Source organism: Malaclemys terrapin, chromosome 2 (assembly GCF_027887155.1).
Source record: "Malaclemys terrapin pileata isolate rMalTer1 chromosome 2, rMalTer1.hap1, whole genome shotgun sequence".
In the NCBI taxonomy this organism is placed as follows: Eukaryota; Metazoa; Chordata; order Testudines; family Emydidae; genus Malaclemys; species Malaclemys terrapin.
The window spans coordinates 210,721,262-210,747,481 of NC_071506.1; the positions used below are offsets into that span (position 1 = coordinate 210,721,262).

The 26,220-nt window shown below is 40.9% G+C and overlaps 1 protein-coding gene across 3 annotated transcripts in view; it reads left to right on the forward strand.

The window, feature by feature from the left end:
• The window catches only part of ZNRF2 (zinc and ring finger 2), a 102,434-nt gene that overhangs the window by 30,154 nt on the left and 46,060 nt on the right, over positions 1 to 26,220 (forward strand). For all 3 annotated transcript variants that reach the window (XM_054019783.1, XM_054019782.1, XM_054019781.1), the window contains exon 2: positions 23,736 to 23,831. In XM_054019783.1, coding sequence (XP_053875758.1) covers positions 23,736 to 23,831 — 96 coding nt within the window. The remainder of the gene's footprint in view (positions 1 to 23,735; positions 23,832 to 26,220) is intronic.

The window sequence follows — 26,220 nt, forward strand, 5'->3', positions numbered from 1 at the left end:
ACTGCTATATAGTTTTATAATCAACTAAGTTCTTGTCCTCTAGCATTTTAGCCAATTTTACAAAACATGCAGTGCCCTGGTATAGAAATTGTTGTGTCAGCATTTCTATTATTCACCCCTATTTTCAGAGGTGCCCTTCCATCAATAATTTTAGGGAGGAAATTTGCTATTCATGATCACCATTTCACCATCTCAGCAATGGCTCACCACCTTAAACACTCCCTTTCTTGCTTTGTGTAGGCTGCAAACAACAGGTTTTAAATGTAAAGGTGTTCCCCTAACCCACCCACCCCAAGCGAATATAAATGCCTCCTCCAAGTTACAAGCTCAGTACATTTTGTGAAGATATAAAAAATAATGAAACTGTTTGTATTCCGATTCACCACTTAATAGAGCTGAACAAAAATACTAGTAACATAATTCTACCTACAAACTGTAAGGCTTTTATCAATGCATTACTTTACAAATATACAGTAATACTGAACTGTATTTCAGGGTTTCAAAAATTATGTGCAATAAAGAGAAGTTTACAGTAACAGCAGTATTTAAAAAAGAAAAAAATGTAAATGCTTCTCCAGCAAATACCAAATAGTTTTGCCACAGTTCCCAAGGTTATCTGGCAGACATCCAACCTAAACAATGCACAGTTGGGGAGCCTTAGTTACAGTTCACTTAGGTAGGACACTTAATTGGAAGTGCAGCTTTTACAATGCAATGAAAAACTTTAAAACTCATTTTGTTTACTACTGATCTTTCCATTGTTGTTAGAAATAGAAATATCTATATTCTATTTTAATAGATTTTCCTGAGATGCAGGCGATGTCTTCCAGTAAGGAAAAAAGCTTTTAAAAAAAGTGATTTTGTAAACTGACTGTAAACAGCGTAAAGCTAAATGTTCTGTCAGAAGCAACAGCCTAACACAAGTGATGCACAAACACAGAGGAGACTAATGTAGAAAGAGATAATATTTACTATAGGATTCAGCTACCCAAAGGGCAACACAAAATATTTGTAAAAAGATAACATTAAGTAGAAAAAGGTCTACTCCATTATCTTAAATGGACTTCATTTAACAATGGAAAATATTCAGGCCTCAGTTTTCTCAAGGCAGGGTCATAAAGAGAAAGGGAAAAATGTCATTGGAATGTAATGAGGAGCCAGGATGAGGGGGGAGGGGTGGAGGCTACCCCCCTACAGGGGCAAGGAGCCGGCCGGGGTCCACCCCGAGTCGATAAACTTTACATGGCCACTCGTGTGGCCCCAAGCCGCTCTCCCCTGCTGGGGTCTGGAGCCCCCCCAACGCCCTCCTGGGGGAGCAGCCCCCTTGCCAGCCCCCCTGCCCGCCCGGTGCCCCTACTCACCAGCTCCAGGAACTGGAAGCCGGCCACCACCCCCTCCCTCCTGGCTTGCTGCCAGTACAGCAACAAGCCTGGGAGGGAGGAGGAAAGCCACGTGCTTGGGTAAGAGGCGGGGCCAGGGTGGGGATTTGGGGAGGGAGCCAATGGGGGAAGGAGGAGGTGGAGTCGGGAGTGGGGGGGGGCGGGGACGAGAGCCCTCCAGGGAGGGCAAAATTGCTTGTTTGTACAGTGTCCCGACCGCATATCAGTCGGGACGCGGGACAAACAAACAAATATTGGGACAGTCCTGATAAAATCGGGACGTCTGGTCACCCTACCAGGACTGCGTATTTTCTCTTAAGTAATAAAGGAAGACTTTTTTTTAAAAAAATTGGCAAAGCTCCCAACTCATTTACTTTCCTAGCTGATGCAGTTGCTATAAAAGAGAAAAAAATATGGTGGGGCCTCCATTAGAGGCTTAAAGATTTTGTGAAGACTTTCAGAATGCCACAGTTCCGCTGGCAGTTTTTCTCTTCATGCCTTTGTGCAAGAGAAACTGGAGATGTGAAGTGATGGTTGTGACAGGTTCACCCTGGGGTACCACCTGGAACTGGGGTACCACTGAGCCCCCCCGACCCACCAGCCTAGGTTCCCTTTACACCAGGGGTGGGCAAACTTTTTGGCCCAAGGGCCACATCTGGGTATGGAAATTGTATGGCAGGCCATGAATGCTCACGAAATTGGGGGTGGGATGCGGGAGGGGGTGAGGGCTCTGGGTTGAGGCCAGAAATGAGGAATTCAGGGTGTGGGAGGGGCCTCCGGACTGGGGCAGGGGTTGGAGTGTGTGCGGGGGGGTTAAGGGCTCTGGCTGGGTGTGTGGGCTCTGGGAGGGGGCTGGGAATGAGGGGTTGGGGGTGTAAGAAGGTGCTCTGGGATGGGACCGAGAGGCTCGGGGAGGAGGGGATCAGGGCTAGGGCAGGGGGTTGGGGTGTGGGGGGGTCAAGGGTGCAGGCTCTGGGCTGCGCTTACCTCAAGCAGCTCCCAGAAGCAGCGGCATGTCCCCTCTAGTTCCTATGTGGAGGCGTGGCCAGGCAGTTCTGCGTGCTGCCCAATCCGCGGGCGCAGACCCTGCAGCTCCTATTGGCCGTGGTTCCCAGCCAATGGGAGCTGCAGGGGTGGCACTTGGGGCGGGGGCAGCGTGCGGCGCCGCCTGGCTGCCCCTAGGCATAGGAGCCGGAGTCAGGACATGCCACTGCTTCTCGGAGCCATGTGGAGCCGCAGCACATGCGGAGCAGGGCAAGCCCTGGACCCCACTACCCGGCAGGAGCTCGAGGGCTGGATTAAAATGTCTGAAGGGCTGGATGTGGCCCCCGGGGTGTAGTCTGCCCACCCCTGTTTTACACTGTACTGCTGTGACCAGCCTGTCAAGCCCTCTCCCAGGCTCTAGCACACATACAGGTAGGGACACACCCAGCTGCAGCACATACAGAGCTGTGATCAGCTCTGCATGGGAAGGCTATAGCTGAGGAACTGCCCAGCTACCCAAGTGGCACCCAACTCTGGCATTGTAAACCCAAAATGATACTGTCTTGCACTGCACAGAGATCTCTGTAGCGTAAGCTCATGAAATTCGCCCCCTCCTTCTATGTGGAGAAGGGTATACCACAGCTTTCTGCCCCAAGTTATGATTACCACACACTGGTTTTAGACAAAGCAAAAATAAGTTTATTAACAACTAAAGATAGATTTTTAAGTGATTATAAGGGATAGCAAACAGATCAAAGCAGATTACCTAGCAAACAAAGAAAACCTGAAAACTAAGCTTAATATACTAAAGAAATTGGATATGAGGAGCAAATTCTCATCCTAAATGATGATTCAAGCAGGCTGCAGAGATTCTTAAGGGCCATCTACACTTGCTTACAGCTTAAAAACCCCAGGTGTGTGTTTCATAGGCTAAAGATCCCTTTAGTTGGGTCCAGCACTACTCTTCCCTCCCCTCCCCCCCCCGTTTTTTTTTCTTGTTTGTTTCTAGAGTCTCTTTGGGTGAAGAGTCCAGTACCAGGTGGCCTGGTTACATGTTCCTGTAGTGCCACAGCAGCCATTGCTCAGAAGCTGTTTGTAGCGTCATCAGTATCTTTAGTGTGATATAAACTTCTTCTAAGGCCTATTGTTTTCTCCTAATGGCTCATCAACCTGAATGGGCCCTTCCCAGCCATCCATAGACTGAGTGCATTCTGCCAAGTGGGTGTTCCCCAAGCGTAAATACATTCATGGTACAGATACATAGTCAATATTCCTAACTTCAGATACAGAAATGATACGTGCATACAAATAGGATAATCCTATTCAGTAAATCATAACCTTTCCAATGATATCACATGACCTGCCTTGCATAAAATATATTGATTGTCATAATATTACTGTGAAGAATATTGGGTGCAGTTTTACAAAGGTGAAAACAAATTCCAAAAATTGTATTAATATCGAAAGCAGAAGATTATAGAGGTGGAGGATTGAACCTTTTAGTTATTTGTGGCTTAATCCTTAACAGAAGCTACCCATGAGAAATTGGAGGGAGTCTCTGAGGTTATGTAGAGTTAATTTGAGTGATCAGCACCAGGTCTGAGCACCTGAAAAACTATAGAAGTTGTTGCATCCACACTGATGCTGTACTCATGTGAGATGCTTGGAGTTCTGGAGGCATATTCAATGACATAGAGTGGATTAAGGCTGAGGTCTATTGTGACAGATATTGTAACTGCATGCAGGATCTTTGGGAGGAACATATTGTATTAAGCTGTACCACTGTGGGCTAGGGGTTGAAAGTATGCTGGTGTTCTACTCCGTGGTGGAGGGTTTACCACCACTAGTTTAGGAACTAAAACAGTGGGGGTGGGGAGGGGTGATTAAAATGAATCCCTCATATTGTAAACACTTCCAGAGAGGTACCACCCCCAGTACAGGTTCACATACTGTTGTTCAAACTGGGTTTCTAGAGATTAGGAAAACAAAGAAAGGGCTTTGGGCATGAAAGGGCTGTGTTAAGCTGACTCAGGGCCTTCTTTCTGATCTAGCAAGTGGACAAGATCTTCTGTCCAAGGACCCCAGACCTTCTGGAAGGTTTGGAAAGACTTTGACCTACCAGAGCCTCATAAGACCTCTGAGCTTTTAGCATGTGTGTAGGAACTTTTATTGTTTTTATGTTTTCAACTAATGTTTTTGCCTTAAAAATGTTTTGTTTGCTTAGAAAGAGCTGTGTGGTAATGTGTAACTGCTGGTAATACACTATTCATAGTCCTTGGAGAGAAAGTAAAGTGCAGATGCTAGCCTTTAGGCAGACTGTCTTGTTATGGATATTACAATATAATACAGGGAGCTGAGAAACCTTAAAACCCCTCCACAGGAGGGTTGAGAGAGACCGTGTCCACCCAAGAGAGGTGATTGCTGGGAGCAAGGAGCTCAGTGGTATTGTAACTTTTCCCCCAAAGGCATTGAAAGTACCACCTCCATATGTTAGAAATAAAATCTTTTAGGACTGACGATGGCCCAGACTAAAGAGATGGAATTCCTTTGGAAAACACAGGAAAATGCCTGCGGTGAACTAGGTTTTTCCATATACTTTTTTTGGTATTTGATCTTTTGAAAGGTGATACTGTAAAAATATTGCAGGAGTAAAAACATGGCAGTAAGAAATGCATTTGGTTGTGGGTCCTTTTTTTCCTATTTACTTTTTATTAAATTTTTAATTATGTACGTGCAGAAATTTCCTCAATGAGTTAACCATTTCCTACATAATTTTAACTATATTTGAAACATTTGATTATATATAATTAAAGCTACCTTTTAGTCACGGGTATTTTTAGTAAGTCACAGACAGGTCACGGGCAGTAAACAAAAATTCACGGCCCGTGACCTGTCCATGATTTTTACTATATACCCCTGACTAAAACTTTGGGAGGGTGGGCAGCCCAGGTGCTTGGGGGGGTAGAGGGGGGCGGTAGCCCAGGACTCCCGCTAGGGCTGGGGGGGGGGGGGGGGGGCTGTTGGTGGGTTCAACAGGCCCCCTGCCTGGCTCTGTGCCCCCCTCCTCCCCTGCAGCAGAGTTTGGGTGTGGGAGGAGGCAGGAGGTTGGGGCTTGGGATGGGGTGAAGCAGGCTCTGAGCGGCGCTTTACCTGGGGGGGCTCTCCGGAAGTGGTGACATTCCCCCTTGCTCAGCTTCTAGGCGGAGGCGTGGTCAGGCAGCTCTGTGTGGTGCCTCAGCCCAGAATGAAAGCTTCGCAGTCCCCATTGGCCAGGAACTGTGGCCAATGGGATCTGTGGGGCTGGTGGCTGTAGGCGGAGGCAGCGTACAGAGCTGCCTGGCCAGGCCTCTGCCTAGGAGCTGAGTGAGAGGGAAGGCCCCGCTTCTGGGGAGCCCCCCAGGCAAGCATCGCCCAGAGCCAACCTCACCCTGCCCCAACTCCCTACGCCCTCCCATACCCAAACTCTGCTGCTGCTGTTGGGGGATGGTGGGCAGTGCAGTGGCCAGAGACTGCCCCAGCAGCAGCTGGTGCGACTGGTGCAGGGGCTGCCTGAGCTGCCCCTGAACCAGGTGCACTGGCTGCTGCAGAAGTCACAGAGGTCATGGAAAGTCACAGAATCCATGACAAACTCGCAGCCTTCTATATAATATGAATGGTTGGGTTTCTTTTTTTTTTTTTTTAACCCAAACCTCTGTGGGGAATTGGCTTGTATTTTTCATAAGAGATTTGACGCCTCTGGTGGGAAGCATGAACGTTTTAGGTAAAACTCTTGCTTGTCTTGCCCCAAGGGGGAAGAGGCTGCAATGTGAAAATGTTGGTATTCAGTGGGTCCCCTATTGACTCCTCATTAGAACATTAGATGTATTCTTACCTCAGGATGTGAAAGGTCTTTGAGAGGGATGGAAACTTTTACAGCTGTTTGCTAGTGACTCAGTTAATGACAACCTTGAATGTTCAGAGATATGCAGGAATTTCTAGCCATGCATGAGATTTCAAGAAGAATGGGTTACTGGACAGAAGTATTTGCATTTAGGGAAGAGTTCCTTGCTCTAACATGCACTGTATACAGATAAGTTTCAGAGTAGCAGCCGTGTTAGTCTGTATCCACAAAAAGATCAGGAGTACTTATGGCACCTTTGGCTAGGTCTACACTACCCGCCTGAATCGGCGGGTAGAAATCGATCTCTCGGGGATCGAATTATCGCGTCTCGTCGGGACGCGACAATCGATCCCCGAATCGACTGTCTTACTCCACCAGCGGAGGTGGTAGTAAGCGCCGTCGACGGAGCCGTGGAGGTCGATTTTTGCCACCATCCTCACAGCGGGGTAAGTCGGCTCCGATACGTCGGCTCCAATACGTAGCTGAATTTGCGTATCTTAAATCGACCCCCACCCTGTAGTGAAGACCTGCCTTTAAAGACTAACAAATTTATTTGAGTATAAGCTTTTGTGGGCTACAGCCCACTTCATCGGATACATAGAATGGAACATATAGTGAGGAGATTATTTTTATATATATATATATATATACACACACACACAGAACATGAAAAGGAGGAGTTGCCCTACCAACTCTAAGAGGTTAATTAATTAAGATGAGCTGTTGTCAACAGGAGGAAAAAAAACCTTTTGTAGCGATAATCAAGATAGCCCATTTAAGACAGTTTGACAAGAAGGTGTGAGGATACTTAACATGGGGAAATAGATTCAATGTGTGTAATGGCTCAGCCATTCCCAGTCTCTATTTAAGCCTAAATTAATAGTATCTAGGTTGCATATTAATTCAAGTTCAGCATTTCTCTCTGGAGTCTGGTTTTTGAAACTTTTCTGTTGCGAAATTGCCACCTTTAAATCTGTTACTGAGTGGCCAGAGAGGTTGAAGTGTTCTCCTACTGGTCACCAGCACAGATAGACTGGGAGTTCTCATGCGCTCAACCAGGGCTTCAAATTTGTTGTCTGGAGGTTGATGGTTGGAATGCAGCTACTGAAGAAGGAGATTGGCGTCCTCTCGGGGGGGGGGGGGGGGGGGGGGGGCTGTGACTCAAAATGCTGTTGTTGCAAATACTTCGTCTGGTGGTAGCGTTGGGTACATAATTTCTGTTTTTTCTTGGGTTTGGGTGTATAGATTCCCAAGGATTAGAGTGTCGCTCATGAATTCTTGAGCGAGTCGAGAGAGTCATCTGTCTTCAAAGAGTTTGGGACCATTCATCAAAGACAAGGCCATTCAGATCCTTACAGACAACATAGCCTGTATGTTTTATATAAACAGATAAGAGGGAGCACGATCACAGTCCCTATGTGTGGAAGCCATAAAACTCTGGCAATTGGTGCATTAGACACAATATCCACATCTCCGCATCTTATCTACCTGGATGCCAGAACACCACAGTGGATGCCTTAAGCAGGCATTTTTCTCGGAACCACGAGTGGGAGCTCGACAACAGAGTACTTCTACGCATATTTCAACAGTGGGGGTTCCCAACAATAGATCTTTTTGCAACCGCATAAAATACCAAATGCCCTCGGTTTTGCTCCAGGACAGGTCTCGGCATACAGTCCTTAGGCGACGCATTCCTCCTAGAGTGGAACGCTCCCATCCTATATGCCTTCCCTCCCATTCCTCTCCTGATCCGAGTGATCCACAAGATCAGGCAGGATGGGGCCACAGTAATCCTAATAGCCCCCACATTATCTCGCCAACCCTGGTATCCTTACCTCCTCAGGATAGCATCAATCACACTCCCACTTCGGCCTCATCTGCTGTCCCAGGACTCAGGTCATGTCCTGCATCCAGCCCCGCAAAAACTCCATCTCGGAGCATGTCTCCTCCATGGCTCACAGGATCTGAGATGACCTCCTCGGAAGATGTACAAAACATATTATTAAATAGTTGTAGAGCAACTACCTGTCATATGTACATGTTCAGGTGGTGGCGATTTGAAGCATCCTGTTGTCAAAAACAGATGGCATCCATCTTACGCTCATTACCCTCAATATTAGATTACCTGTTGGAGCTTAAAAGGTCTGACCTCGCCATGAGTTCAATAAAAGTCCACCTGTCCGCCATAACAGCCTTTCCCCCCTAGGTGAATCCATATTCTGTTTTTGCTCACCTGCTATCCAAACGTTTCCTCAAAGGACTCAACAACGTCTACCCAGAACTATGTGAGCCAACAACACCATGGGCCTCACCCTGGTCATTCAGGTCCTCACCCGTTCCCCATTTGAACCCATGGTAACATGTTCACTATTACACCTTTCCATGAAAGTGGCATTCCTTGTGGCAATTACATCTGCCAGATGTGTAGGAGAGCTGGGGGCCCTCATGGCAGATCCCCCATACTTTATCTTTAAAAGAGGCTGTGTATCCCTGAGACCGCACCCCAAGTTTTTACCAAAAGTCGTCTGTGTTCCACCTTAACCAATCCATTTACCTACCGACATTCTACCCCAAACCCCACACAGATAGAACACAGTCCATGCTTCATACTCTGGATATATGGCGGGCATTGGCCTTTTACATAGACAGAACAAGGCCATTTCGTAAATCACACAGACTGTTCGTATCCATCATCGAATGTTCCAAAGGGAGTGCCATATCTAAACAAGGACTCTCCAAGTGGATCTCTGATTGCAAAAAAACTATGCTATCATCAGGGCACCCGCCAACCCCCCAAGGGGGTTCGCACACATTCCACCAGAGCCCTATCAGCCTCCATGGCTTTCCTGAACAATGTATCCATCACAGGCATTTGTAGAGCTGCTATCTGGGCCTCAGCCCACACCTTTACATAGCACTATGCATTAGAGCAACAGGCAACATCTGATACCTCATTCAGACTCTCTACTGTCATGTCACAATTTCAACTCTGAAGCCCCCTCCTTCCACTGGAGGGCACTGCTCTGAAGCCACCTAAAATGGAGCACCCACAGGAACAGCACTCGAAGAAGAGAAGGTTACTCACCTTGTGCAGTAACTGAGGTTCTTCGAGATGTGTGTTCCTGTGGGTGTTCCATTATCCACCCTCCTCCCCTCTACTTCGGAGTTTCTTACTCAGCCTCTGCAGTAGAGAAGGAACAGAGTGGGGGTTGGTCGCACAGCGTCAGTTAACTGTCAGAAGCCGCACGAGACGGGGACCGCGTGTGCGCTACCCAACCAGGTACCGCTATCAAAAGTCTCCAAGTACGAGCACAGGGGCGCACAAACACCTAAAATGGAGCACCCACAGTGATACACATCTTGAAGAACCTCAGTTACTGCACAGGGTGAGTACCCCTCTCTTTAATAAAGAAACTCATTCTGATTTGTCACCACCTGACTTCCTTTTAGTTCCTGAGGAGGAACAAAAAGGAATACATTCTCATTACTTGCACATCATCTTTTGGATCTTTCTGTGGGTCTTGGTTCAGGGTCATGCAGGGTTATGAGGGAAGGGATGGACTTTCAGTTGAAGCACTGGATTAAAACTCTGATTTGAGTTCGGTTCCTGGCTCTGCCACAAACTTCTTGCTTAACCTTGGAGTTGCTCAATTTTCTGTGAAACTGAAAGTTTGCCTCAGTTCCATCTGTATAATAGGGATAATACTTCCTTTTTCTCCATCCTTTGCTTTATCTATTTAGATTGTAAGGTCTTTGGGGAAGGGACTGTCTCTCACTATATGTATGTTCAACTTCTCACACAATAGGGTGCTGACCCTGTTACGGCTTTACTCTAATACAAACAGTAATTATACACATACTGCTTCTCCATTCAGTGTAGTGGGCCTTTTCTTGATTCTAATAAGGGAGGAGGCACAGAGGTGATTAACATATTTTAGTTTCATATTGATTATATCTGTGAGCTTGAAAACTGGACATTGTCCTGAGTTTAAATGTATACACTGCATTACAGCTATGTAAATCAAAATTTTGTTTGCTGTCAGTGTTTCAGCACTATTGATATGTGAACATAACTCTTAAACAAAGCTCTTTATTTCTTATTTGAAATACTATGAAAGGGTGAGAGATTAAATACATCCTTTTTATTCCTTTTCAGGAAAGCTTTAATTATTGTGTAGATTGAAATGTTTTTATTATTACACCTCTCCTTGAAATGCTGAAATGTCAAAATATATGTCAGTGTGTGTATGCGAGTGTAAATATATGTTCATGTTCACCTGAACAATATACACTGTGTGTATATATCCTGTATAAATAGTGTGTGTGTGTGTGTGTGTGTGTGTGTGTGTGTGTGTAATTGGTGTAATTATCATGATCCAGTTACTATGAGCAAATAAACATCGAATTTCAAACCACAAAATACTCAAATGTCTAAGAACAGAAACTTGCATAATACCTCTAGCAAATTTCTCAGCAATCTAGTTTAGCTGGTAGACCTGTACCTAGCAGCCAAATTCAGGGATATATTTAATACTGACTGTCTTGTCAGTTGCTGTAGTATTTGGATTTATTGATCAGAAAGTAATGTTTGTTTTAGAAAGGAGTTTCCTGCAGCGCTTAAAGCATCTAAAACACCCTACAGCAAGTGTGCTGTGAAAGTAGTAGTAACCAATGCATTACGCTGTGTATTCATCTTTTTGTATTTGAAACGCTGATTTTAAGTTAAGAACAATCTACTATTACAAAAAGTGTCTAACCCCCCTTTCCTTTGATAACATTAAAGAAAACTTGGATTGTCACAGTTAGCTGAAGATTTTGTTTAATGGTGATAGGTACTGCCATTATTGGGGAAGAAAAATAGAAATCTGTGCTAAAAGTTATTTAATAATGTCAGTGATGCCCCTATTTGAGGGAATTCTTATGAAAGCTTTTTGCATTATGGTTCTTGTTAAAGAGAGTAATTCCCCAATGCAAGCTGTAGGCTAGGATTTCTGCAGTCCTACTGAAAAGTACTTTAATATGTTTGTGTTCTTCTGAATGTGAATCTCTGTCTCTTTAAGTTTCAAATATTCAGCTTCAAATATACAGATAGTTTTGTTTTTTAACATCTTTTGAATACGGTTTGGCATTATTTTTAACATGAAAGCAATAGTGTTCAAGAATGTAAGCATTCTAGATCCATTGCAGCAGCTTTTGTACATTTCCTTGTGACCGATTGCATCTCAGGGCAGGTCTATACTATGGGGATCAGTCGACCTAAGTTAAGCAACTGCAGCTACGTCAATAATATAGCTGGAGTCGACATAGCTTAGGACAACCTTTTGCAGTGTCTACACCACGCTGGGTCGACGGGAGAAACTCTCCTGTCGACTTACCTTACGAGTCTCGTTCTGGTGGAGTACAGGAGTTGACAGAGTGATTGGCGGTCCATTTAGCAGGTCTTCCCACTAAATCGACCCCTGGTGGATCGATAGCTGCGCGTCCATCCCACAGTAAGTGGAGACAAGCCTTACATTCCTTTTGCATGTGGGCAACTGTCTAGAATAGTGACTTAAAAAGGATCTTTCTATGTAACTGTTCATTTTGGATGTTGAGTTTTTGGAAAGCTAGTTCCTCCTCCACAAACTGTTTTTCATTACTTATAACATGTACAGAGACTTGTAAATGAAATATTACCTGACTCTCTTTGAAGAATTAGTCTCAAATTAGGCATAATTCTCATCACATTGTGCTGGAATTGAAATCTCATTTGAAGTCTGTAAATACTCGTGAGAGCCAAATGGCTAAATCAATGCACAGTGTGCTGAAACTTCCTCTTGTTGCCCTTTGTCTTCCCATATATTCTCATTCTCTCTCTCTCTCTCTCCCCTAAAAAATTGTATATTGGAGGGGGGTTTCTAAGAAGTATATAGCACAATACTGTACAAAATACAAGAATATTTCTCCAATTAATAATCCATACATGAGGATAATTATATTCCTAGTCAAGATAATGGAGAATTCACTGACGCAGCATGGTCTTTCTATTAGATTGGAATTTTCCTGTAAAGTTTCACCCAATGAGTTGAAAGGAAGATGCTTTATTGTAAGTGAATATGATCGTGCTTCTTAAAAAGGATCTCTTGGGCAACTGGATTCCTGTGGGCCAAGGATAGTGATGAAGATGTAGATACCCTCCAGTCCCAGACCTTTCTACTCACCTCAACATACCATCATTCCTCTGAAGGAGAGAGACACTTAACTCTTCTGGCCCACTTGAGCTGACTTAAAGTGAAATAGGTTGTAGGCTGAATCCCCTCCCCCATCTCCTGCCCTGGCTGATCTAAGAAATTAATATTTTCTGGAGATGATGTTGTATAAAGAACAGCTAAATTGGGAAAACTGGAAGAGGGAAAATTGAAGTATGTAATAATATAGGAGAAGTCTGCTATCTTGCTCAGTTCACATAATTTTCTCTCAGGAAATTTTATTTTTTTAGCCATTTTCCAGCTTTTTCCATTTCTAAATGGAGATATGTTTTAAATAATATTTGAAGTGTTTTGTGACACTTTAATTATTAGCAAAATACTGCATAGTTTCATCTGTTAAATAGAATGACAAATGTAGAGAAGGCCCAAAATACGAAGATTACTGTTGAGATTTATAAATTAAGGATTGCTTTTAAAACATTAAAGTAAAAAGTTGCAATACTTAAGGTAAGTTTTATATACCACATTTAAAGTCTGGTGAGCAGACCACATAACTATTTAACTTTGAACTTTCTCTCGCTATTGCTTTGTCTTTCCTCCCAGATGTACATCTTAATATTGCATTCTATTTTTTTGTTGTTGATTGGTTTTCCTTCTTTCTTTATCACTGCTACCTCTATTCCTCCAGGAACCAATAGGTTATTGGTAAGTATTTCAATTAAATCCGATTTTACAAAGTTTTTGCTCTAGTGAGGAATTTTTACACTTCCTTACTTTTGGTGGAAACTTTGTAGGCTACAGACAATAGTCTGTTAACTGTGCTTTCTCAGGTCTCCATTATCGCCTTGTTTGTTTAGTAGAATGATAGTAGTATTAAATCTCTCTGAGATACTTTGTCTTCTGCATGCTGTCAAGTGGCATCCATTTCTCTGTGGTCCACTATGATGCTGCCTTCTTCTGGATCCTGTTTTTCTCTGTCTGCTCAGTTTTTCTTAAGTCTGATGTCTTTTTCTACCCCATTTATTTTTGTTCTTTATACATGTTTTGATCAGTCTGCTCATAAGATTCCTCAGCTTTTGGGAGGATGTTTGATCAAGTCTTTTATATGTAATTCTTGCTAACTGTCACTCACGCCTTATTTTGTGTCTTCTTTCCTTTGACTCTTCCATTAAATAGACTTGCTCAGCATGGTGTTCTCACCCTACCCCTTGTTGTTATGCTTCATATAATCTTCATCCTATTCATTATTGTCTTGTACAGTATTAAGTTTTCAAGATCTATAAATCTGTACTTTCTATTAACCAGAACTTTCTTCTTTCTTCTTACCTTGGATCAGTTCTTTCCATCCTTCCTCTTAAACTACATGACAATAACTTTCAACTGAATTTTTTAAATTTTTGATGTTGTATTAACTTTTACTCTAGAAAAATAATTAAATCATTTGAAAAATCCCATCTTATTTCATTATGCAACTTTTCATTGACATGAAACAAGGCCATCCTTTTGCTCAATGGCCATTTCTGTGCACTTTTTGGTATGCTGCCATTAAATCTGTCCAACCTAGTCATTACAAGAATTTGTTAATGAAAGTAACAGTTTGGCATAAGATGCTTCAGAGCTGTGTAATTGTTTTTTAGATTGTAAACTCAGCATGATGCTGTTTTTATTTTGTATAGGACAACATGCTGTCTGTAAAATTCATTTAACTTTTCTGTGCCTCAGCGTATGCTTATATATAAGGGAATAATTCTAGCTTCAATGGGAGTGTTGAGTCTTAATTTACTTTTTAAAAAAGAATCTTAAATAACTTTTCAAGGTCCTAAAATACTGCAATGGATTAAACACTGTATTTTCTGCTACAAAACAGTATTTCAACCACCTGTAACTTCATGCTAGATGGTATATTGCTAGTACATGGAAAATACCACATGGTTGATCTGTTTAAATGGAATGTACTCATTGATAATACTTAAATGATAACTCACATGCAGGTACTTATTGAAATACAGTTCACAATGTCAAATATATTTAAACTGTTTTGACTCTTCTGCCTGTGCATCCATGCAGCCGTTCAGCTGTGCAATTATGAAGCAGCACTGCATTGCTGAGATTTTTTTTGTCTAGTTTGGCTTTGTAATAGCATAACAATGGCAATTAAGTGCTCAAATCTTCCGCTTATGTTCTCTGAGATTTTTCTTTACTGTTATGTATCTCATAGGAATTAGATTTGTATAGTCTTTCCATTAAAATATTATTTCTTATAGGTAAGAACAATAATTTCTTGGACCTTAATGTTTATGTAGCTTTCTAAGAGGATTGAGAATTTATATAAATCAGCAGTTCTCAAACTTTAGTAACCCGAGTACCTCCATTTTGATTTAAAATTTTGTTGTGGACCCCCAAGTCCCCCGCTCAGCCCCAGGCCCTACCCCCACTCCACCCCTTCTCCTAAGGCTCCATCCTTGCTCCACTCCTGCCCCTCCTCTTCCCTGCCTCTTTCTGCCCCTGTCCCCGCTCCCAGCACCTCCTTCATGCCAGGGCACAGCTGTCCTGCGGCGTGCAGGAGGGACTGGGAGGGAGAGGGAGGAGTTGATCAGCGGGGCCTGCAGACCCCTGGAGTACCCTTGCGGACCCCAGTTTGAGAAACTCTGATATGAATGATAACACTATGTAAAGGTACGTTTAATTGAAAATACTGTAGTTGGAAGATGTTTGAAAACCAGCCTCATGTGCTGTCTTCCAATTTCTTTAGGCGTCTACCCATTTCAGGCCCCCTCTCCTGGCGGTCCTATTGGTTACTTTTCAGGCAGATGCTTGGAGCCTGAGAGAAGAGTGCCTGAAATTGGTCCAGAAACTGTGCACTCTAGCAGTTCTTCCCCCTCATCCTCTTCTCCCCTCCCCTTTTTGTTCTGCAATAGCTGTTTTTACTTTTCCTCAATTTCCAAAAATGTGAAGCTGTCAAAGAAAACCATTAGCATGTTACTTTGGCAATAGGTCATATGGAGTCAGGACCAAACTTACACAGCTGATATACGAGATTCTTTCACTATATAAAAAAACTTGTCTTGTTTGTTCAACTTCTTTTCTTTTTCCCTTCACTCCAGTTTTTCCCCCCTTTCACTGTTTTCTCTTATGCTATCTTTCAGAGTTTGGTATTGATGACCCTGCTTTCCCCAGTTAACAAAAGGAGAGGAATTTCATGTAGTAAGATTTTTTTTTTTATCTTTCACAAATGTTAACTTAGTTTATAAAGTATTCTCTAAACAAGTTCTTCCAGTTGTTGGCTTATTCTTTTTCTAGCTTTATTCAAATAAGGAGGGTGTTTGACTCTTCTTTGCAATTGTCTTTTCTCTTGAGTGCTGTGGAAGTTTTGAATAAGGAAAGGCAGGCGAGGTTCATATTTGACTGTATGCGTGTGGGGATATGGTGCAGGGATGAAGCAAAGTTTAAGCCACCTTTCTGCCACATTAATCCATGTGCTAAACTGGCCTCTTGTACAAGTTAAAGCAGCTACTGTGGTTTGGGCATGTCCTTGCTAATCCCCCATCGTGCTCCCTAAGTGGGAAAGGTAATGCTGACTACAGTACCTTTATTCCAAGAGGGGATTCCTCTCTAAATGGACTCCCCAGCTGCTCTTTTTAGACAACTTTTAAGGCCTCTTTACTGCTCTGAGCTGAGGATTTGTCCCTACAAGTTATTTGACTAATTAGTACTTTGTTGCCTACCACATCTGTCTTCAGTACATGGTTTACTTCATTTTCTTGAGAGGCACAAAATAAAGGGGGGAAACTAGGACATCAGCACAAAAGTCTAACTAATGGAAGGACTTGGCATCATCAGGTCATATTGCAGTTCCTAGAAAACTTATAACTATTTTTGCTGTGGAACCGTAGCATGATCTTCCATAGTTGCTGTGGTTTCCTATCCCTCCCTTCTGAAATCTAAGGAGATGATTCACTTCTACCTGTTTAACCTTTAAGGAACTTTGTTTGATGCTATATCCTCTAGTGGGATTAGGGAGCTGGATATACAAGGGGACAGAAAACTGACAACATTTCAGCTGGGGATTCCTCCAATATTGGGGAGTCCCAGGAGGCCTAGTGCTAGATTATCCTCTTCCACACCCCATGCAGCTTTTGGTGTAGGGGACATGACAGGAGCATGCTGTACTCTGGTAATCCTGAGGTGGCAGGTGGCCCGTTGGGACCATAGTAATAGTCCTTTGTCCTTTTGACTCCTTTAAGACTTCTTTAGGAATAACTACAAACTCAACTTTTGTGTTTTCTTCTGTGTTCTGACATTAATTTAAGCAGGTTTGTATCCACTTTTAGGTTAGGTGAGGGAAGGTTAGAGGGGGAGGAACTAGAAATCTTGCTAAAAGGATATATTTTCACAAATAATAAAGATTTGAAGATGTGCAGTTCAGTGTGTGTTTGGAGATGGATTTATACTTCTCTTTTAGTTTTATTTGGATCTTTTGGGGAATTTTATTTATCCAATTGGTTCTGTTGCAGCAGCTTTCACTGAAAATCAATTTGTTTAATTTTACAAAATAGTTGACTAGGGCGCAAAGTAATCAAGAGATTTTCCCAAGGTGTCTGGCTCAGCAAGAATTAGAGTTAGTTCCTTTGGTCCTCCTAGTTCCCTGTCCTTTTAATAACTGGTCCACTCTACAATTAAATGTAAATTCATTACACTCAAAGAATTTGGCTTGCACATGATGACAGTAAACCTTATGTGGGTGATCTTTTTGCAAACCTGTCATTTTTGATTGGTAGTCATAAATACAGATTGTATGGACCTTTAATTCTCCAAATGCTGAAGAACAAGCAGAAGTATGGTCTTTCTACAGCTGTTCTCCCCCACCCCACCCCAAACTTTTTATTTTATTGTAAGACTATACAAGTATGTAATGCTTTGCTTTTGTTTTCAACAACCTTTTACATTGTGAGCATAGTTAACGTATCTGTGTAATAATATCCAAGTGATATTAAATCTTTATGGTAGTAGGAAATATGTTTGTTTTGAAATAACTGAGGATTTTTTAAAATATACTTTCAAACTGGCCTGAGTTCTGTGGTGTTCTGCCAGAGACTTGCTCTGTTATAAGTGTATTCTGATCAGGTTGAGCCACAGTGTCCTTTCTGGGTTTGTTCATGGCCTTTTGGCCAGTGTTAACAATATTAACCGAGCATTTTACAACTATATTTTATGCAGCTGTAACATTTCCTTAATATTTTTTTAATGTAGATTTATGTCATCGGTTAATGTGCTGAGCGTGAGTTCCATGTCTCTCTTCCATGTCGCTTTTGTGGTTACTACAGAGCAGTTGTATGTACTCTTAATGAATTTGATATCACATTAACTGATTTCGGTCCCTTTGTTGCCCTGATGTATCTGCATTTACATTATTGACAACAGTTTATCTACTAAACACAAAGGACTTACTACTATCTCAGAGAGCAGGCCAATTCGAACCTTCCTTTGATTGCTTCATCGACAATGACTTTAGGCCCCTGAAAGTCTCTTATGGAATTGGTTATTGGAATGTTTCCTTGAGCTGGTGATAAAAAGCAAACGGCCATAAATGCTTTTCTTGGGTCTGCCTTGCGGTAGCACAGCAGTTCCTTTGTTCTCTGAGTTATTTATACATTGTGAGTCACTGAAGGACTGCTTTCTGAGAAGTTCTTCTACCTTCCCACTTAACTCACCTTTTTTGTTTAGTACATTCAGTACTATTCAAACTCTGGTTGTTGATAAAACAAGTACAGTAGAACTTCAGTTATGAACACCTCAGGAATGGAGGTTGTTCATAACTCTGAAATGTTAACTCAACCATAACATTTTGTTCTTCTTTCAAAAGTTTACGATTGAACGTTGACATAATATAAGTTTGAAACTTTACTATGCAGAAGAAAAATGCTGCTTTTAACCATCCTAATTTAAATGAAACAGCACAGAAGCAGTTTCTTTACCTTGTCAAATCTTTTTTTAAACTTTCCCTTTTTTTTTAAGTAGGTTACATTTAACACTGTACTGTGTGTGTGTATCTATATCTATATCTATATCTATATCTATATCTATATCTAAACTAATAATTTATTTTGGTCGCTGCTGCTGCCTGATTGTGTACTTCTGGTTCCAAATGAGGTTTGTATTTGACCGGCCAGTTTGTAACTCTGGTGTTCATAACTCTGAAGTTCTACTGTAGTTCTTTCCCCTTTAAATATATATATTAGGGTTGTAAAGCAATTAAAAAGATTAATTGTGTGATTAATCATGATTATTTGCACTGTTAATAATAGAACACCATTTATTGAAATATTTTTGATGTTTTCTACATTTTCAAATATATTTATTTCAGTTGCAACACAATACAAAGTGTACAGTGCTCGCTTTATATTTTTGATTACAAATATTTCCACTGTAAAAAAAAAACAAAGGAAATAGTATTTTTCAATTCACCTAATACAAGTACTGTAGTGCAATCTCTTTATCATGAAAGTTAAATTTACAAATGTAGCATTATGTGGTTTAAAAAAAAAGCATTCAAAAATAAAACAATGTAAAACTTTAGAGCCTTCAAGTCCACTCAGTCCTATTTCTTGTTCAGCCAATCGCAGACAAAGTTTGTTTACATTTGCAGGAGATAATGCTGCCCGTTTCTTGTTCAAAATGTCACCTGAAAGTGAGAACAGGCAATCGCATGGCACTGCTGTAGCCGGCGTCGGAAGATATTTATATGTCCCTTCATTCTTCAACCACCATTCCAGAGGACATGTGTCCATGCTGATATCGAGTTCTGCTCGATAACAATCTAAAGCGGTGTGGACCGATGCATGTTCATTTTTATCATGAGAGTTAGATGCCACCAGCAGAAGGTTGATTTTCTTTTTTAGTGGTTCGGGTTCTGTAGTTTCCACATCAGAGTGGTGTTCTTTTAAGACATCTGAAAGCATGCGCCACGCCTCGTCGCTCTCAGATTTTGGAAGGCACTTCAGCTTCTTAAACCTTGGGTCGAGTGCTGTAGCTATCTTTAGAAATCTCACATTGGTACCTTCTTGGGTTTTGTCAGATCTGCAGCAAAAGTGTTCTTAAATTGAACATGTGCTGAGTCATCATCCAAGACTACTATAACATGAAATATATGGCAGAATACGGGTAAAACAGAACCGGAGACATACAATTCTCCCCAAAGGAGTTCAGTCACAAATGTAATACATTATTTTTTAACAAGCATCATCAGCACGGAAGCATGTCCTCTGGAATGGTGGCCAAAGCATGAAGGAACATATGAATATTTAACATATCCAGCATGTAAATATCTTGCAATGGCAGCTACAAAAGTCCCATGCGAATGCCTGTTCTCACTTTCTGGTGACATTGTAAATAAGAAGTGGGCAGCATTATCTCATGTAAATGTAAACAAACTTGTTTGTTTTAGTGATTGTCTAAACAAGAAGTAGGACTGAATGGACTTGTAGGCTCTAAAGTTTTACATTGTTTTTTTTTTTTTTTTTTTTTTTGAGTGCAATTACGTAACAAAAACCATACGTTCGTAAGTTGCACTTCACGATAAAGAGATTGCATTACAGGACTTGTATGAGGTGAACTGAAAAATACTTTATCATTTTTACAGTGCAAATTTTACAGTGCACTGTACACTTTGTATTGTAATTGAAGTCAATATATTTGAAAATGTAAAAAAAATCCAAAAATATTTAATAGATTTCAATTGGTATTCTATTCTTTAACAGCGCAATTCAAACTGCGGTGAATCGTGATTAATTTTTGTAGTTAATCACGTGACTTTAACTGAGATTAATCGACAGCCCTAGTGTGTGTGTGTGTGTGTGTATTTAAAGGCAGCTAATTCAAAATGCGGCTCTAAATTTCTTAGAGATCAGGGTAAGTCTTTTGCAGTGGCAGGAAGCAATAGCTAGAGTGGAGAGAGCCCGCTCCCTTAAAAATCTTGCTTGCTGTAGCTTTTGTCAGCTGCTTCATCCTCTCTCTGGTGACAATGATGAAGAGACGGATGGTGATATTAGGTCAAATCTTTTCATTCCCTCCCTGTTACCCATTCTCTGCTGCAGAAGATAGTGATGAGCACCATACGCTTTATTTTAACTCTGCAGCTATTATTGGGTTGGTAGTCAAACAGTTTAGTTTTAAAATTTAGGTCTCAGGCAATATTTCTTCACTATACTCCCACCTCTGCTTCATATATAGTCTGCAATTCCCTTCTAATTCCTCTACTACAGTTGATCAAATAAGAATGTCTGCTCCTATATGCTTCATTCTTAATTATTTGTATCTGTCAAAACTGGGCTGAAAGCAACTTAAAGTAGAAACTTGTTAAATTGTTTCTCATACATGCTATTTGGATCTGTCAAATGAATTCCAGTGGTACAGATTAAAAACAAATATACTAGGAAGGCTTTGCCGTAGAAATATTTGGCATAATGTTTGTAGGGTATTTGTGGTGTTAATTTTGATCCTTCTGTCTTTCTGAACTAATGAAGATATAGGTGGATAATACCCAAATCTGCAAGTACAGTGTTCTCAATCAGGGGTACACATACCCCTGGGGGTATGCAGAGGTCTTCCACAGGTTACATCAACTCATCTAGATATTTGCTTAGTTTTGTAACAGGCTACATAAAAAGCACTAGCTAAGTCATGAAACGTTAGTTTGTACTACAGACAATGACTTGTTTATACTGCTCTATATACTATACGCTGAAGTGTAAGTACAATATTTATATTCCAGTTGATTTATAATTATATGGTAATGAGAAAGTAAGCAATTTTCAGTAATAGTGTGCTGGGATACTTTTGTAGGCTTATGTCTGATTTTTGTAAGCAAGAAGTTAAATGAGGTGAAACCTGGGGGTAGGCAAGACAAATCAGACTGCTGAAAAGGGTACAGTAGTCTAGAAAAGTTGAGAGCCACTGCCGTAGAAAACAGACCATTTCGGTTTGGTTAGTGGCTGAAGAGAGGTGCTCAGTACATATTTATAAATCACTTGGTAGAGAACACTTCCTGTTGTGTGAAATCACAAGACTGAAGAGACTTCACATGATCGCTTTCTTAAAGCTGTTCAGTCTTTGGTGTTCTGAACTCATCACACCCATCAACAGTCACTTATTTGTCTTCAATTTTTATCTTGCACCAAAAATTTATAGTGGTTTTTTTTTGTATAAATAAGAAATTAACAGTGGGAAAAAAATCTATTGCACAATATTGGAAGTAAATAATATGGTTTGAAAAGTTGACTCCACATCTGTATAATTTTTAACAGATCAAAGCTGGTAAGAATTATTAGCTTAAAAGTGTGGCATCAAGTCATATGATTATCTTTGACTGACTTCGCTGCATTATGAATGATTTAGTGCTAGAGAGAGAACTAGGAGTACCACTGAGGAATAATATTGCAAAAAGCCTGGGAGCAGCCCTTCATAAGAACAGCCATATTGGTCTAACGCAATCGTCCATGTAGCCCAGTCTTCTGACATTGGCCAGTGCCAGATGCTTCAGAGGGAATGAACAGAATAGGGCAAGTTATCAAGGCTTCCATCCCCTGTCGTCCAGTCCCAGCTTCTGGCAGTAAGAGGTTTAGCGACGCCCAGAGCATGGTGTTGCATCCCTGACCATCTTGGCTAATAGCCATTAATGTACCTATCCTTCGTGAACTTATCTAATTTTTTTAACTCAGTTATACTTCTGGGTTTCACAACATCCCCTGGCAATGAGTTCCACAGTTTGTGCATTGTGTGAAGTACTTGCTTTTGTTTGTTTTAAACCTGCTGCCTAGTAATTTCATTGGTTGACTCCTGTTCCTTGTTTATGTGAAGGGGTAAATCACATTTCCCTATTCACTTTCTCCACACCATTCATGATTATATAGACCTCTTATTACATCCCCCCCTCAGTTGTCTTTTTTTCCTCAGATGAGCAATCCCATGTTCAGTTGGACATGGAGATGGGAGACTCCGTGTTTAACTGTACCCACCTCCATAATTGATCTCCACAGTAATTTTTTCTTCATCTTCCTATTTCTCTTACGCTATTAGCAGAGGATGATTGCTGAAGGCTAGCTTTGAATGTTTTAGGTTCACATTTTTTGCTGTATGTTATACTCATTAACAAGCTGTTAGACCTTAAGATGAGCATTTTTTTTCTTTGAGACAGCTTATTGCACCAGTGCAAAGCAAACCAATTCCATTGATCAAAAGCTGTCTGCCACTTGAAATTTCCTTGGGATGTGGGTTCCAAGACTTTACCAGCCAACCTCGTTCTTTAATTAGAAGGCCACTGTTGTTGCTAATCACAGATATTACAGCATTAAGCAAAGTGTCATGCACCATTATGGCATTGCATCAGAGTCCAGGCTATCTAATTATTCCTTATGTCAAATTAGCTTGGGCTGTCATCTCACAAGCTAAGCAGGGTCATGCCTGGTTAGTATTTCAATGAGAGAAGTCAAATTAAAACTCTGCTGCAGGAAGTAATATCAGTGATTCAGTAGGTGAGCTGACACCTCTGAATTAATATTAAATCTGTGCCCCAGTATGTGGTATTAGAGGATGTGATAGTATTGACGCTGCAGTCTAGTGTTCCTAATCACTTGTGATCACTAAAGGTTCATAGCATTCTTTGTAAGAGTGAAGGTGTTAATTCGGAGCTCCTGCCCAAATTCAAATTTTAGTGACTACATTCTGTCTACCTTTTTAATTCCCATAGCCATTTCAGTTGGTTAAGATATTCTCCACCTACTGTCCTGAACTGTTTCTAAAGTTGCTCTGAGTTATTAAACAACTGTATATTCCATTCCAGCAGTATGTCTGTGCTAGGTGAAGAGACTCAAATACATTATAGGTAAAGATTAAATACTTTTGCGGCCTGATTTTCAAACAGGGCCCGAGGGCTTTCTTTGAAGACACAATTTTGTGCTTGCAGGATTTGCACCTGCAAAGCATTGCCAGGAAAAAGCATTCATGAAGTGTGAGACTGATCTAATAGGGTCAGTTTCACAGAGTGCAAAACTGTGCCTTCCAAAAATAGTGTTCTGTTTGAACACCCATGTTCTTTGAGATTTTTCAGAATCCAGGGAACTATACAAATGTCAGACATATTATTTCTGTTAAATCCATAAAAGCTACTAGTTCGCTTTTGGTTTTTAATGTGTGTAAAATTTTGGATTCAGTACAAATATATAGCTTTCCATCAGAATAGTTCCTGTGATCAGTAGCTCTATATATTTATATATATTTATATATATTTATATATATTTTTTTTAATAGGATTCAAGTGTCCTGTATGTTCAAAGTTTGTATCTTCAGATGAAATGGATTTGCATCTTGTGATGTGTTTGACGAAGCCAAGGATAACCTACAATGGTAAGTAAGAAGTAACCCAATATTTATTCATTTTAACTGTTAACTGGGATAAACATTCTTTTATTTTAGCTGTTGAGAAGCTCTTCTGATCGTGTGTGTGTGTGTGTGTGTGTGTGTGTATATATATATATATATAATTAGACATGTATGCTACAACTACATTGCTTCTAAGATGCACATAAGTAGTATCACTTCTAACAATATAGGTTTGCATTTCAAAGTTCTAGCCTACCTAACATGAATGGCCCTAATTACTATTCGCATACCTTTCTAAGGTGACTGTAAAGGTTGGCTTTGGGTCATTCAGCCTGCAAGCTGTTTAACCCTTTCTGGCCATGAGTTACTCTTTTTATAAGATTCGTTGCAAGTATACAACAGTGGTAGCAATAATGATTTACATGGTTATATTTTAATTAGACAACGTCACAGAGTGGTACAGCTGATAGCATAAAGGAGACTGTTCAGAAAGGGAGGGTTTTAAAGCTTTCTGAAGGGTGTGGCTCAAGGAAAGTGGGTGATGGACTCAGTTTGTTTGGAAACCTTGGAATAGTGCTGGGGGATGCTGAGCAATAGAGAAGAATGGGCTAACTATCCCCCAGTTAGGAGAGAATAAAGCAGTTGGGCAGTAGTCAGAGTGGAGCAGAAGGGAAGCTGGCAGGGAGGAAACAGGCTATGGAGAATTCTCACCACAATCGAACCATATGAGTGAGTAGCTGGTACGTGCACACTGCCTGCTGACTGTCTGAAGTCTCTTGTCCTTGCCCAGAGGCACGTGCATATGCTCAGCAGCTGATAGTTTAGCCCAGGGGTAGGCAACCTATGGCATGAGTGATTTTCAGTGGCACTCTCACTGCCTGGGTCCTGGCCACCAGTCCAGGGGACCCTGCATTTTAATTTAATTTTAAATTAAGCTTCTTAAATATTTTAAAAACCTTATTTACTTTACATACAACAATAGTTTAGTTATATATTATAGACTTGTAGAAAGAGACCTTCTAAAAACGTTAAAATGTGTTCCTGGCACGTGAAACCTTAAATTAGAGTGAATAAATGAAGACTCGGCACACCTCTTCTGAAAGGTTGCCAACCCATGGTCTAGCCAAAAAGATGATAGTAATCCACCTTGTGATTATAAGGAATGGTGAAGGAATATGCCAGGTTTCACTGTACAATAGAACCTCAGAGTTATGAACATCTCGGGAAAGGAGGTTGTTTGTAACTCTGAACAAAAGGTTATGGTTGTTTTTTTTCCAAAAGTTTACAACTGAACATTGATTTATACATCTCTGAAACTTTACTATGCAAAAGAAAAATGCTGCTTTCCCTTTATTTTTTAGTAGTTTACGTTTAACACAATACCATACTGTATTTGCTTTATTTGTTTCTGCTGCCCAGTTCCAAATGAGGTTTGTGGTTGACTGATTGGTCAGTTCTTAACTCTTAAGTTCTACTGTAACTTGTAAGCATTGGATTGGCTTGATTTAATTGTTCTTTGATGGACTTTTTTCACTCTGAAATAATGGACTCTACTTAATTAGATGGACATCAGACGTCTGCCGTTTTTGGACTCGATAAAGAAGGGTTAAGTGTGATTTTTATTTTTATTTTTTTTTATAATAAGTTTAAAGGAAGTGTAAGTGATGGAATTTGCTTTCCTGCCTTTACATTGCTGTTGTAATTTTTTCCTGGGTACAGCTTAATCTTTCCATCAAATTGCTTCTGGAAAGGTATTTTTGTATGTTTCCCTCTACTTCCCATACTTAACCATTGCTGCCTTGACAAAATCTATCCAAAAGGAGCAGAATGTTTCCTTATGCCAGCCAATGGCTATTTTAGAAACCTACTAAAGATGACAAGAAAAACATCCATTCTTCCTTCTCCTTTCTCCGAATTCTCTCTCTCAGGAAAACAAAGGCAGTCTTACACCTGGAAGTGTAAGCAGTTTAAGAACTGGACAGCTACTAAAGAAGTGAACTCCTTTATGTGATCAGTTCATTTAGTTCTCTATTAATTGTTCCTTCTGATATTGTAAATGTGTGAAGATTGCTTACTTCAACTCGAGGATGTCTAGCAGCATTTTTATGCTACTGGAATAGATTAACATTATTTGCCCTTTTATTATTGAAGAGTGTGGTAAATTTATATCCACTCTCCCCCAGCAAATTCATAAATCTGTTGAACTATTAACCTGGATTTAACAAAAATAACGGAGTCTCTTTTTTCAACTAATTTTTCTCTCTATCACTTTTCTTTGGACATGGCATTTTTGGCAGTTATAACTTCAGCAAGGAGGGTCCGTGAACAACAAGATCTGGTAGTTGATTGCTTCACATGTTCTTTTGCAAAGAGAGAATAGTTTTACAAATGTGCCCTAATTTCATGCTGACAG